Consider the following 14615-nt stretch of genomic DNA (forward strand, 5'->3'; position numbering starts at 1 on the left):
GACCCTAGACCAGTTTAACTTGAATTCAACCATGATTTGCATAAGGGAATGTTTGAGCTACTAGAGTCACACGATGGAAAGATAGCAATGTTGCACGTAGTACTAAGAGGAAGATGATATCAGTAATAAGATCATGTCGTACAAAATTTCCATAGACTTTAATACATTGGTGACTGCTATAGGTAGATATACAATGATCTAACTATGACGTGGAGCCATGCATATCACTAACATATGTAAAGGAGTTATCAGGCGAAAAGAGCTTGTCAGAAATACAGTAATTATAGTCATTACAGAAATTTTGTAACGACGAACCAAATAAGGAATTGTGATCTGAATTCCAATTACCAGTAATAATGCTACAGTAGCAATTACTAGCTTGTACAATCGGGTGAATTTTTGCTGAGCAGTCACGAGGACATCTGTATACTTCGATATATATATATATATATATATATATATATATATATATATATATATATAGGTTCCATATATATATATATATATATATACATATATATATATATATATATATATATATATATATATATATATATATATATATATATATATATATATATATATATATATATAATATATATATATATATATAACAGTTACGTTCGGATAATCTACAGTTTACTGTATATACACACACACACTCCAACCCCAACCCCCACCCCCCACACACGAAAGTTGAAAGAGGATGACGGGTCAGCCACTTTCTGATGTCCGCACAAAATTATCCACCGCCCCTCCAAGCCGAAGAAACTGACCTGTCCCTAATGCAACAACTTTGTTCAAGGAATGGCACAACGAATTTTGAGCGTTTTTTTTTCCACCAAGAGACATGGGAGAAAGGACGAAGCTACGAAACTTATGTAATCACAGGGTACAGATGGAAATAAATCACATGCATCTTTTAGGGGATTCCTGAGTTTTGGACAAGTGTCATGGTGCGGTGCGTCGAACTGGTCCGTGGCACCTGGGTGATCAGAGGGTGATTGGCCCCGATTTCAGGCCGATTGTCCGTTTTCATGAGTGACAACCGGAGCGAACTTACTGACAGCGATTATTCGTCGGGTTTTTAACTCTGTTTATGAAAGAACGTAGATTAAACATACATGCTATTTTTCCACCTGACGTAGGGAATTGAGAGAGATTATGACAGCTGGCGCGACTTTCTCCTGTACCCAAAGAATGCATTCTGCCACATGAATAATGATAAATGGTAAATTCAATTACCCTGAATCGTTGTGCAACCTCAGTAAAAGCAATCAAATAGACCGTTTCATAATTTTAATCCGATGAAAATATAAGACCAGTAGCACAAAGGTTAGTTTCATAACATTTCTAAGGAAAGTATAGTATGTTTCCAAAACGCTTCTCCTTCGTAAGGCTGCGTTCACAAATAACGAGGGGGGGGGGCTGGAGGATTCGCGATTGAATTTTTTTTCTCAGATCCCCTCAGTACCCTAAAAAATTTTGAAGTGTCCCGTCTACATGATCAAAATTTTTAAAGGCCCCCTCCAATTATCATATAGCCGCATTCTTATTGGGGATGCACGCAAATAAAAAATAAACATGTATTGGGCAGTTCTACTCGCAGATGTTCGACACTACATGTTATTAGCAGTGTATAGAGCCTTATTCCTATAAGGCAAGTTCTTGGTTGATTTTTAAACGCATCAGTGTTTTTTTTTTTTTGCACTTATCAGTCAAAGCCGAGTTGAGTTAATCCAACTCTGGCCAGGTCAAAATGGCACCTGCTGAAGAGCCCACAAAATGACGATCATGAGAGCGTAAGTATGTAAATTGTTAATTCCTGGCTACACTTTGCCCAATTGTCATGATGAAAAACTGAGCACAGTGACCTAGCAAAAATAATTTTTCAATATTAATCGACGACCATATACCATAAATTTAACGGTCACTAAATAGATATTTATATTATATGTTATTTTTTTACATCATTAAACATTGGGTTTTCCAGCACGAGAGCATATAAATGCACGATATGAAAGTTTTGATTTGATGTCTCGGGAAATATCAGGCGTCATTAATGTGTCTCCTCCTTAGAGGACAGACATGTTCCCCATGTTGTGACAAAGACGGAACCATCTCTGCCCGGGCATTCTTACATGAACGCTGGGATTCTGAAATAATAGCGGTTAAAGTTTGTACCACAGTGAATACTTGCTCGGAGAACTCTACATTGTAAAATTGTTTCATAGTCGGTCAACGGAAAGGCATGTGAAGATTGTTAACATAGAAGAATATTAAATTCAGTTCTAAGAAGCGTAACTCCGACAATGCAGCACAAGGAAAATAACATGGAAGATGTTGAAATGCTGTAATACTGCAGAAAGGAGTGTTTGGCTGACCACTGTGTCATTATGCAAGAGACTCACACAATGTGCCTCCGTTTGAGTTTCCACGTGTAAAACGAGATTTTGTATAGCTAAGTCTACATGCAGGTGCCGACTATGTAAACCATAGACTTTTGAGAATTGGGGCGTCTGTCATTAGTGACATTCTGACATACCTGTTTAACATGCTATGCTCTCTTCTGTTTTCCCAATGCTTTCCAGTGTGCTAGGGCCATTCTGCTTTACAAGGGTTCAGGTAGTGTGAACGATAATTCGAATGTCGATATTGGTAGTATAAGCCTCGAAAGTGAAAGCTTAAACGTTTGCTTAAACTATCCTGACTGGAACTTGCAACCATTCTCTTACCAAATCAACAACAAAAATCGGGGGATCACCGTACAAAGTTTGGAACTAGCGAAACAAATTACCCATCATTTTGTGATATTTGATATTCAAAATGGCCGCCATTCTTGTGTTAACTCTATGGGGGAAAATTAAACTTTGGATTTTGAAAGACTAAGCCGGTAAAAGTTTTCTTTCTCTAAGAGCTTCAAAATGAGCCCCACAAGTGGTAGATCAAAAAGGATTGTAGAAATTTGAGGGTCCGAATATCTATCCCCCAGGGCGCGTTCTACCTTAACACTACCTGAACCCTAGCTGAGCAGAATTACCCTAGCACACTGAAGTCACAAAGTTCTGAGCCAAGGATTACGAATTTCATATAGAAACGCGTACGGAATGGTCTAGGTTTGCTTGCAGTTTTTGATAGTTGTAGTCTGCTTAATCAACGTTATCAAATGTTATGTACTCGGCAAATGTGTATAGCTCTCTGTTATTATTACACATGTACAAGAAATCCACCAAAACTGGAGTATGCAAAATTATTTTGATTGCTTGAGTAGCATGTCAGGCATACAGCCTCTTCGAAATATGACATTAAACTGGTCCAATAATCATTTTCATTCAAGGTAATACATAACCAGGTCCATGGGACATTTGAGATTTACAAATTTAAGTAGGACCATCCTGAACCACTGATAGTTAGTGGTGGTACCAGGTGTCCGGAATGGGTAAGCGTACCCTGCTAGCATGCTACACCCGTCAGGATTGGTCCCAAAATTGTCTAATATTGTATGAAGTGATACAGTATATGAATCACTGTTATAAGTTGACAAATGTGTATTACGATTAAGAGCACAGCTTCATACATGTACATGGCATGTATTGTACACACGACAATATGAGCGTGCATATCGCTCGGTTTAACAATTTCAAGTAAGTATGATCATGGCAAATATACTACTGATATTCAGGTGGTTCTAACGTCGTCAGGCGCATTTGAGTAATTCTGAATCATCTTTGCAATGTCCGCCTTCTGTCAGATACCAATGTCCCCAGGTTTTTGCTTGATTAATCTTGGTGTCAACTCCTACAATATAGTTTACTTGGATGACTATAGGTTTTGTAATCTCACGCAGGGTGGCATTGGTGTACCAAAGACCCGATACAAAGTTCTCGAGGGGTAATGTCTTAATCCTCACGGGATTTTTCTGGAGTACCCGTCTAAAGGTATTTATTTCGGATTCAGAATTCAACATCTCTTTTTGTTCATGTCCTTGCTCATCCATGCGCATTTTGAACTCCGTAAACATGAGATACCATACCGTCTTAGTCGATGTACTTGCGTTAAGGTATAGGAAACCACCGGAGATACCTTTACCATTCACGTTGTTGGACACCGACACAATATCAAAATCTTGGGATCTACCTATTACCGAGAGAGCATCATCAAACCACACTGCGTCAGATTCGATGAGGGCGACTGGAATATTACTCTGTAACAAAACGAGTATGACCCATGTCCTCAAGAGAATGAATCGGTTATAATTCACATATCCAAAGGACAATTTGAAACCAATGTCGTAAGGTAGGAGCAACACTTGCAGCTCGCGGTTCCATGTGGCTAGACCATCCAGTGCATCGTGATCAGTCGCTATGAAGAGAACCCGAGGCAACACTCCCATGCATTTTACGTTACATACCCAGCTCTTGGTGATGTTTATGTAGCCACGGTTGAAGAACTGTAAGGTGACGAAGCCATACTGCATTGCGATCTTTCTTGCGAGGGACACTATCGAGGAAATGGGCTGCTCTCCGGAGGCCAATGCTCGTTTCCCGGCCTTGCCCTCATTCTTCGTTATTTGCGGTTTCGGTTCAACCGGAATGGTGTGTTTGTCTGCATAGGGAGCAGGTGTTGTTTTGACTTCGTGATTGCCCATGGATGGATGTAACGAACTGTATGATAGATTACTGGTATTTTTATCATCCAGCAGGTGTATCTCCTCGTCCCCAGCGCGGATCAGAATCTCTCCAGTTTCCGATAAAGTATAGTGATAGAAACTTTCATCTTCATCGGGGATAGATTGCTCCTGAATAGCGTTGTATTTTGACAAAAGTCGATAAAGAAAGGCGATTGCCACCAAAGCAAAGAAACACCGCAAACGTGAACTCATGTTATGGGGAGACATGCTTCACAAACTAGAAATGGTGTTGTTACTGTTAGGGCTTGTGAAGAGTCTACGACGGGAGGGCTCGTGTTTCTGCGCAAGGAGGATCTGATCACTATATTTTGCGCAAGTGTTTTGAGGGAAGGGTCATTGTATTCAATGGAGGGTGGCTAAAACGGCTAGAACTATTAGAACAATAGATGACAATATCACGATTAAATTGAATTGCTCAGAGGCTAGGCTTATTTTGAAAACATGACTGAAGTCTGCATAAAATACGCACAATTAAGATGTTACCAATAAACAATGCTACCTCGACCTATTGCAAAGAAAAATATGAATAAACATCTGGATAAAAGTGTTTTTTGTGCGTCATGCATTTTATGAATAAACACACATTTTTTGTGATAAGTTCTGCTGAACAAAATATACAAATCATTAAACACATCTGCTTATCACATTCTTACTACAGCTCGATTGAAGCATTTTTTTCTTATATCAGAAGAGTTTTCGTAATATCGCATTAATGCATTTACCAGAAGAACAATGAAAGCAATGAGGTGCAGACTTAGTAATTTTCATTCTTGACTTGTGAGTTTTTCAACTCAACTTCCAGTGGTCTTCTCGTAAGAGTTATCAGCACCCCCTCTACTCAAGGTTCTTATCCATTCGACGTTCAAGAGTCAATCCTTGACGGGATTAAGCGTGCAGCACATTATCGGAAAGTACTCCCATTGTGTAAACCAATACGCAGAACAGTTTCAGCAGAAATGGCCTTTTACTATTATTTCACAGCGACCAGCTGGTACCCGTTTTGCTTTACCAACAGAGTGACTTCATAAATAGCACGTAGAGTACACACTCTTTAAATACACTAAATGGAAATTCAATCAGACAGAAAAAGCGTCAGACATTGTAAAGCTACATTTAGAATTCCCTGATGTTACTGTCACGTGGTTTGCATTTAGATCATGCATTTTTGGGTCATTCCCCTGGCGAACTGTAATTTTCTGCATTCATTCAAAATTAATAGTTCTGTAAAAAAATGGAAAAAGGCTATTCATTTGAATCTTTTAAGTATTTCTGTTATCTTGAAGCTTTGTCAAAGAAGATTGATATTTGCCCTCTATCTCTACATTTCGAGATGTTAAAATATTAGCCGAGGACCACCTACGTTGTCAGTTTTTTCAATGTGCATATTTTTAATTCCCCGTTACATCAGCTTTCCAAATTTGCATGGCAATATATTTTCTTTTATCATTATCAAATATACGAGACACGAATCTGTTTTCTCTCGGAAGGATATCAGACAATGTCTTGTTATTTTTCGAGACGAAACATTAATGTAGTCCCTGCATCCACCCGTGGAAATTAACTGCAGAACACAGCAGTGACAAAATTCGGTGATTAACCCTTTTGGTGCTGCAATTATTTCCCGCCAAAATTTGAGTACAACATTTTACAAATTTTTATGAATGTCTCTGTAGTTGTTTGATAATTTTGGAACAAATAGGCATAAAATTTAATCGGCTACCGTTTTTATCAAAATTTTGGCTGAAATAGAATTTACTGGGTTTCATTTTATAAAGGCAACAAAAAATGATTTTGACGCTCAAAGGGTTAATGATTCAGAAGGGCGAATTTCGATGATAGGGACGAGATAAAGCTATTGTATAGGTTGACGTCACAAACATTACTCAAACCTTAGGCTTTTAAAGAGTCTTAGTCCCAAGTATATCACACGATTACAAATTACTGTACTTATTTCCCGAGAAATATACATCTTAGGCGCTTTAAATAACATTCTTTGTTTGCCGTCCGCGTGCTGGTTGGTTTTCAGAGAAAATTAAGAAAACAAACACAATGTTAACACTATTACAAATAAAAATATTATTTTTCCGAAGGAAACCAAAGAAAACTTGAGCTTATGTTAATACACTTGTGTTTTTGTCTGTGTTTGTCTTTTTTCCTTGGTTGGCTGGTAGGTTTTTTCAAAAATCCAAGGACGGCAAACAAAGTATTCTCTTTAATGGCTTTATCTTTCTATACAAAAACGATTGTGAGTTGATATGTATTTAATCGTAACATTGTAAACTTTTGGGAGAAAGAGCAGCGAAACAATAATTATTAACCAAGCGACAAACTTTCTTGTCTATCTATATGTAAGTGCTTGGCCGGGGTTTGATGAATTATTACTAATTCAAAACGTTGTGATCTAAAGTATTATGTAATTTGGCGTATACTATCTTAAAAATTTTGGTCTGATTTTAATAGATGGATATAACTTGTAGAAATAATGTTGTATGCGTCATTAATGATTTGACACAGTTGATAGTGGCACCATAACGACATTTCCCCATACAGATTCCTGGCCGTTTCTGTTTATGCAAATGGGCCATAATCCGTAATGACTTGGTTTGAATGTCAATAAGTACGCACTGATTTTGAACCTCCCCAGTTGACACAATTGTCATTGATTGGTTAAATAGGCTGTTCCAACTATCAGTAGTACCCCTCTAAGGTGAATATCCAATGTTCAAAACAATTACTGAAATACATACAGTATAGTTGCCTTAGAACTTTTAATGCAGAAGCATTGTTCCTTTTCTGCCAACTACGATTGTCTGCATCAGACACTGTGCATTTGTTTTCCAACAATGGAGGTAGCATGCTGCAAGTAAAGATGTTCCCAAAATAGACATTATGATGCGATGCACAAACACAACCGAATGAGTCGCGGCACTAATAAATATCAGTGTATATCTTCAGTGCATTCCAGTGTATATCAGATTTCATAAAACTATTAGAAGCAGGAAATTATATCATAGTCTATATGGAAAGATGATTACGCAACAATAAATGATGATAATCGTTATCTTTTCGTAAAAGATCCAAAGAATTCGAATCCATGAAACCAAAACGAGTGCTGGCCGTCTGATAAATAAACTGGAACTTTGCGATCAATTAACTTTTTGAATAAAATCCTAAATAAAATTAATTCTTTGAACTTAGAAGCAAGTATCGAGAGTGCAATCGGACGGTAGTTACTTTTGTCATTGATATTGTTGTTTTTGTCCTTTATGATGGGAACTAAAACAGTATCGGAAAGTCGACTGCGGCAAACAGCGTGCAAAAATATCGCTGTAAAACACATACTGAGTAAAATGGGAATCTTTATTGCTAGCATACATAAAATTTTCAGTTGAAAGATAGTCAGAGCCAGCAGATTTACCGGCCTATAGTTTCCCAGTGGCATCGCTAACGTCCCTAGTGTAAACAATAACATCATTATGGATAGTACACTTTTCAACAGTATCTAAAACAATCTCCTGGTCATCTGTAGTTTTCACAGAGTTGTGAAATCACGGTAATGGTTACACCACACATGAGCAACATTTGCTTCGCCAGTACAGCCACCCAGCACATTGTTTGGCCAGGAGGAAGACTTTTTATTATTAACGGGGTACCAATTTTTTGTGGTTTACACCTAAACGATTTTTGGCCATAGCATCATCAGCTTTCATTTGCTCTTCACGCCCGTAAGCGAGCATGAGTACAACGTTTAAAGTCATACAATGGACCATTCTTGGGTAACCAGACTCACGCAATAATTTAAATGCGTCACGGGCAATTTCATAAATCTCTTTTAAACGGTCATTACAACCAACAACTGTACATCTTTTTCTATTTTCGGTACTGGAGCTAATTCGAGCAGTCACGAGGACATTTGTATAATTCGAGATATATATATATATTGTTGGGCAGCCTCTTGCGTAATATAAGGGGCGTTCACTGTTGGCACTATGCTTCGCTCATGGTATGTATTGCCGTTGGAGCACTCTGGTGAGTGCATATTTTTAATCCTCAACAATGTGTAACCGTACCCTCTGTGCCCAAGTTCAGAGGTTGCCATAAAGCCATTATGGTGATAACCGGGAGGGCACATTGTATACATTTTGTGTATATATATATATATATATATATATATATATATATATATATATATATATATATATATATATATATATAACAGTTACGTTCGGATAATCTACAGTTTACTTTATATACACACACTCCATCCCCAACCCAAATCCCCACACACGAAAGTTGAAAGAGGATGACGGGTCAGCCACTTTCTGATGTCCGCACAAAATTATCCACGGCCCCTCCAAGCCGAAGAAACTGGCCAGTCCCTAATGCAACAACTTTGTTCAAGGAATGGCACAACGAATTTTGGGCGTTTTTTCCACCAAGAGACATGGGAGAAAGGACGAAGCTACGAAACTTATGTAATCACAGGGTACAGATGGAAATAAATCACATGCATCTTTTAGGGGATTCCTGAGTTTTGGACAAGTATCATGGTGCGGTGCGTCGAACTGGTCCGTGGCACCTGGGTGATCAGAGGGTGATTGGCCCTGATTTCAGGCCGATCGTCCGTTTTCATGAGTGACAACCGGAGCGAACTTACTGACAGCGATTATTCGTCGGGTTTTTAACTCTGTTTATGAAAGAACGTAGATTAAACATACATGCTATTTTTCTACCTGACGTAGGGAATTGAAAGAGATTATGACAGCTGGCGCGACTTTCTCCTTTACCCAAAGAATGCATTCTGCCACATTAATAATGATAAATGGTAAATTCAATTACCCTGAATCGTTGTGCAACCTCAGTAAAAGCACTCAAATAGACCGTTTCATAATTTTAATCCGATGAAAATATAAGACCAGTTGCACAAAGGTAAGTTTCATAACATTTCTAAGAAAAGTATGTTTCCAAAACGCGTCTCCTTTGTACGGCTGCGTTCACAAATAACGGGGGGGGGGGGGGGGTGGGCCTGGAGGATTCGCGATTGAATTTCTTTTTCAGATCCCCTCAGTACCCTAAAAATTTTCAAGTCTCCCGTCTACATGATCAAAATTTTTCAAGGCCCCCCTCCAATTATCATATGGCCGCATTCTTATTGGGGATGCTCTCAAAGAAAATATAAACATGTATTTGGCAGTTCTACTCGCAGATGATCGACACTACATGTTATTAGCAGTGTATAGACTCCTTATTCCTATAAGACAAGTTCTTGGTTCATTTTTAAACGCATCAGTTTTTGTTTTTTGCACTTATCAATCTAAGCCGACTTGAGTTAATCCAACTCTGGCCAGATCAAAATGGCACCTGCTGAAGAGTCCACAAAATGACGATCATGAGAACGTAAGTATGTAAATTGTTAATTCCTGGCTACATTTTGCCCAATTGTCATGATGAAAAACTGAGCACAGTGACCTAGCAAAAATAATTTTTCAATATTAATCGACGACCATATACCATAAATTTAACGGTCACTTAATAGATATTTATGTTATATGTTATTTTTTTTTACATCATTAAACATTGGGTTTTCCGGCACGAGAGCATATAAAATGCACGATTTGAAAGTTTTGATTTGATGTCTCGGGAAATATCAGGCGTCATTAATGTCTCCTCCTTAGAGGACAGACATGTTCCCCGTATTGTGACAAAGACGGAACCATCACTGCCCGGGCATTCTTACATGAACGTGGGGATTCTGAAATAATAGCGGTTAAAGTTTGTACCACTGTGAATTCTTGCTCGGAGAACTCTACATTGTAAAATTGTTTCATAGTCGGTCAACGGAAAGGCATGTGAAGATTGTTAACATAGAAGAATATTAAATTCAGTTCTAAGAAGCGTGGCTCCGATAATGCAGCACAAGGAAAATAACATGGAAGATGTTGATATGCTGTAATACTGCAGAAAGGAGTGTTCGGCTGACCAATGTGTCATTATGCAAGAGACTCACACAATGAGCCTCCGTTTGAGCAACGAGATTTTGTATAGCTAAGTCTACATGCAGGTGCCGACTATGTGAACCATAGACTTTTGAGAATTGGGGCGTCTGTCATTAGTGACATTCTGACATACCTGTTTAACATGCTATGCTTTCTTCTGTTTTCCCAATGCTTTCCAGTGTGCTAGGGCCATTCTCCTTTACAAGGGTTCAGGTAGTGTGAACGATAATTCGAATGTTGATAAGGTAGTATACGCCTCGAAAGTGAAAGCTTAAACGTTTGCTCAAACTATCCTGACTGGAACTTGCAACCATTCTCTTACCAAATTAACAACAAAAATCGAGGGATCACCGTACAAAGTTTGGAACTAGCGAAACAAATTACCCAACATTTTGCGATATTTGATATTCAAAATGGCCGCCATTCTTGTGTTAACTCTATGGGGAAAATTAAACTTTGGATTTTCGAAAGACTAAGCCGGTAAAAGTTTTCTTTCTCTAAGAGCTTCAAAATGAGTCCCGCAAGTGGTAGATCAAAGAGGATTATGTAGAAATTTGAGAGTCCGAATATCTATCCCCCAGGGGGCGTTCTACCTTAACACTACCTGAACCCTAGCTGAGCAGAATTACCCTAGCACACTGAAGTCACAAAGTTCTGAGCCAAGCATTACGAATTTCATATAGAAACGCGTACGGAATGGTCTAGGTTTGCTTGCTGTTTTTGGTAGTTGTAGTCTGCCTAATTAACGTTATCAAATGTTATGTACTCGGCAAATGTGTATAGCTCTCAGTTATTATTACACGTGCACAAGAAATCCACCATAACTGGAGTATGCAAAATTATTTTGATTGCTTGAGTAGCATGTCAGGCATACAGCCTCTTCGAAACTGTTGACAAATGTGTATTACGATTAAGAGCACAGCTTCATACATGTACATGGCATGTATTGTACACACGACAATATGAGCGTGCATATCGCTCGGTTTAACAATTTCAAGTAAGTATGATCATGGCAAATATACTACTGATATTCAGGTGGTTCTAACGTCGTCAGGCGCATTTGAGTAATTCTGAATCATCTTTGCAATGTCCGCCTTCTGTCAGATACCAATGTCCCCAGTTCTTTGCTTGACTAATCTTGGTGTCAACTCCTACAATATAGTTTACTTGGATGACTATAGGTTTTGTAATCTCACGCAGGGTGGCATTGGTGTACCAAAGACCCGATACAAAGTTCTCGAGGGGTAATGTCTTAATCCTCACGGGATTTTTCTGGAGTACCCGTCTAAGGGTATTTATTTCGGATTCAGAATTCAACATCTCTTTTTGTTCATGTCCTTGCTCATCCATGCGCATTTTGAACTCCGTAAACATGAGATACCATACCGTCTTAGTCGATGTACTTGCGTTGAGGTATAGGAAACCACCCGAGATACCTTTACCATTCACGTTGTTGGACACCGACACAATATCAAAACCTTGGGATCTACCTATTACCGAGAGAGCATCATCAAACCACACTGCGTCAGATTCGATGAGGGCGACAGGAATATTACTCTGTAACAAAACGAGTATGACCCATGTCCTCAAGAGAATGAATCGGTTATAATTCACATATCCAAAGGACAATTTGAAACCAATGTCGTAAGGTAGGAGCGACACTTGCAGCTCGCGGTTCCATGTGGCTAGACCATCCAGTGCATCGTGATCAGTCGCTATGAAGAGAACCCGAGGCAGCACTCCCATGCATTTGACGTTACATACCCAGCTCTTGGTGATGTTTATGTAGCCACGGTTGAAGAATTGTAAGGTGACGAAGCCATACTGCATTGCGATGTTTCTTGCGAGGGACACTATCGAGGAAATGGGCTGCTCCCCGGAGGCCAACGCTCGTTTCCCGGCCTTGCCCTCATTCTCCGTTATTTGCTGTTTCGGTTCAACCGAAATGGTTAGTTTGTCTGCATGGGGAGCAGATGTGTATTTGACTTCGTGATTGCGCGTGGATGGATGTAGCGAACTACTAGTATATGACCGATTACTGGTATTTTTATCATCCAGCAGGTGTATCTCCTCGTCCCCAGCGCGGATCAGAATCTCTCCAGTTTCCGATAAAGTATAGTGATAGAAACTTTCATCTTCATCGGGGATAGATAGCTCCTGAATAGCGCTGTATTTTGACAAAAGTCGATAAAGAAAGGCGATTGCCACTAAAGCAAAGAAACACCGCAAAGGTGAACTCATGTTATGGGGAGACATGCTTCACAAACTAGAAATGGTGTTGTTACTGTTAGGGCTTGTGAAGAGTCTACGACGGGAGGGCTCGTGTTTCTGCGCAAGGAAGATCTGATCATTATATTTTGCGCAAGTGTTTTGAGGGAAGGGACATTGTATTCAACGGAGGGTGGCTAAAACGGCTAGAACTATTAGAACAATAGATGACAATATCACGATTAAATGGAATTGCTCAAAGGCGAGGTTTATTTTGAAAAGATGATTGAAGTCTGCATAAAATACGCACAATTTAGATGTTGCTAATAAACAATGTGACTTCGACTTATTGCGAAGACAAAATAGGAAATAAACATCTGGATAAAGGTGACTTTTGTGCGTCATGCATTTTATGAATAAACACACATTTTTTTGGTGATAAGTTCTGCTGAACAAAACACACACACAAATCATTAAACACATCTGGTTATCACATTCTTACTACAGCTCGATTGAAGCATTTTTTCTAATATCAGAAGAGTTTTCGTAATATTGCATTAATGTGTTTACCAGAAGAACGATGAAAGCAATGAGGTGCAGACTTAGTAATTTTCATTCTTGACCTGTGAGTTCTTCAACTCAACTTCCTGTGGTCTTCTTATAGCCGTAAGAGTTATCAGCACCCCCCTACTCAATTTCGTCAAGTTCCTTATCCATTCAACGTTTAAGAGTTAACCTTTGACGGGCTTAAGCGTGAAACAGATTATCGGAAAGTACTTCCTTTGTGTAAATCTAATACGTAGAACAGTTTCAGCTGAAATGTCCTTTTACTATTATTTCACAGCGACCAGCTGGTACCCTTTTTGCTCTACCAACAGAATGCCTTATATAACGTATAGTACACACTCTTCAAAAACACTAAATGGAAATTCAATCAGACAAAAAAAGCGTCAGACATTGTAAAGATTCATTTTAGCATTGCCTGATGTTACTGTCACGTGGTTTGCATTCAGATCATGCATTTTTGGGGTCATTCCCCCGGCGAAAAGTAATTTTCTGCATTCATTCAAAATTAATAGTTCTGTGAAAAAATGGGAAAAAGGCTATTCATTTGAATCTTTTAAGTATTTCTGTTATCTTGAAGCTTTGTCAAAGAAGGTTGATATTTGCCCTCTATCTCTACATTTTGAGATGTTAAATATTAGCCGAGGACCACCTACGTTGTAAGTTTTTTCAATGTGCATATTTTTAATTCCCCGTTACATCAGCTTTCCAAATTTGCATGGCAATATATTTTCTTTTATCCTTATCAAATATACGAGACACGAATCTGTTTCCTCTCGGAAGGATATCAGACAATGTCTTGTTATTTTTCGAGACGAAACATTAATGTAGTCCCTGCATCCACCCGTGGAAATTAACTGCAGAACACAGCAGTGACAAAATTCGGTGATTAACCCTTTGGGTGCTGCAATTATTTCCCGCCAAAATTTGAGTACAACATTTTACAATTTTTTTATGAATGTCTCTGTAGTTGTTTGATAATTTTGGAACAAATAGGCATAAAATTTAATCGGCTACAGTTTTTTATCAAAATTTTGGCTGAAATAAAGTTTACTGGGTTTCATTTTATAAAGGCGACAAAAAATGACTTTGGCGCTCAAAGGGTTAATGATTCAGAAGGGCGAATTTCGATGATACAGACGAGATATAGCTATTGT

General features: G+C 38.7%; 1 protein-coding gene across 1 annotated transcript; it reads right to left on the reverse strand.

Moving 5' to 3' along the window:
* Window positions 1-3697: 3697 nt before the first annotated feature.
* On the reverse strand, window positions 3698-4897 carry LOC139144389 (uncharacterized). The gene has a single exon (XM_070715091.1). The coding sequence runs from the start codon at window positions 4895-4897 to the stop codon at window positions 3698-3700; it is 1200 nt and encodes a 399-aa protein (XP_070571192.1).
* Window positions 4898-14615: the final 9718 nt, after the last annotated feature.

This window comes from Ptychodera flava, chromosome 11 (genome assembly GCF_041260155.1).
Source record: "Ptychodera flava strain L36383 chromosome 11, AS_Pfla_20210202, whole genome shotgun sequence".
NCBI classification, from domain to species: Eukaryota; Metazoa; Hemichordata; class Enteropneusta; family Ptychoderidae; genus Ptychodera; species Ptychodera flava.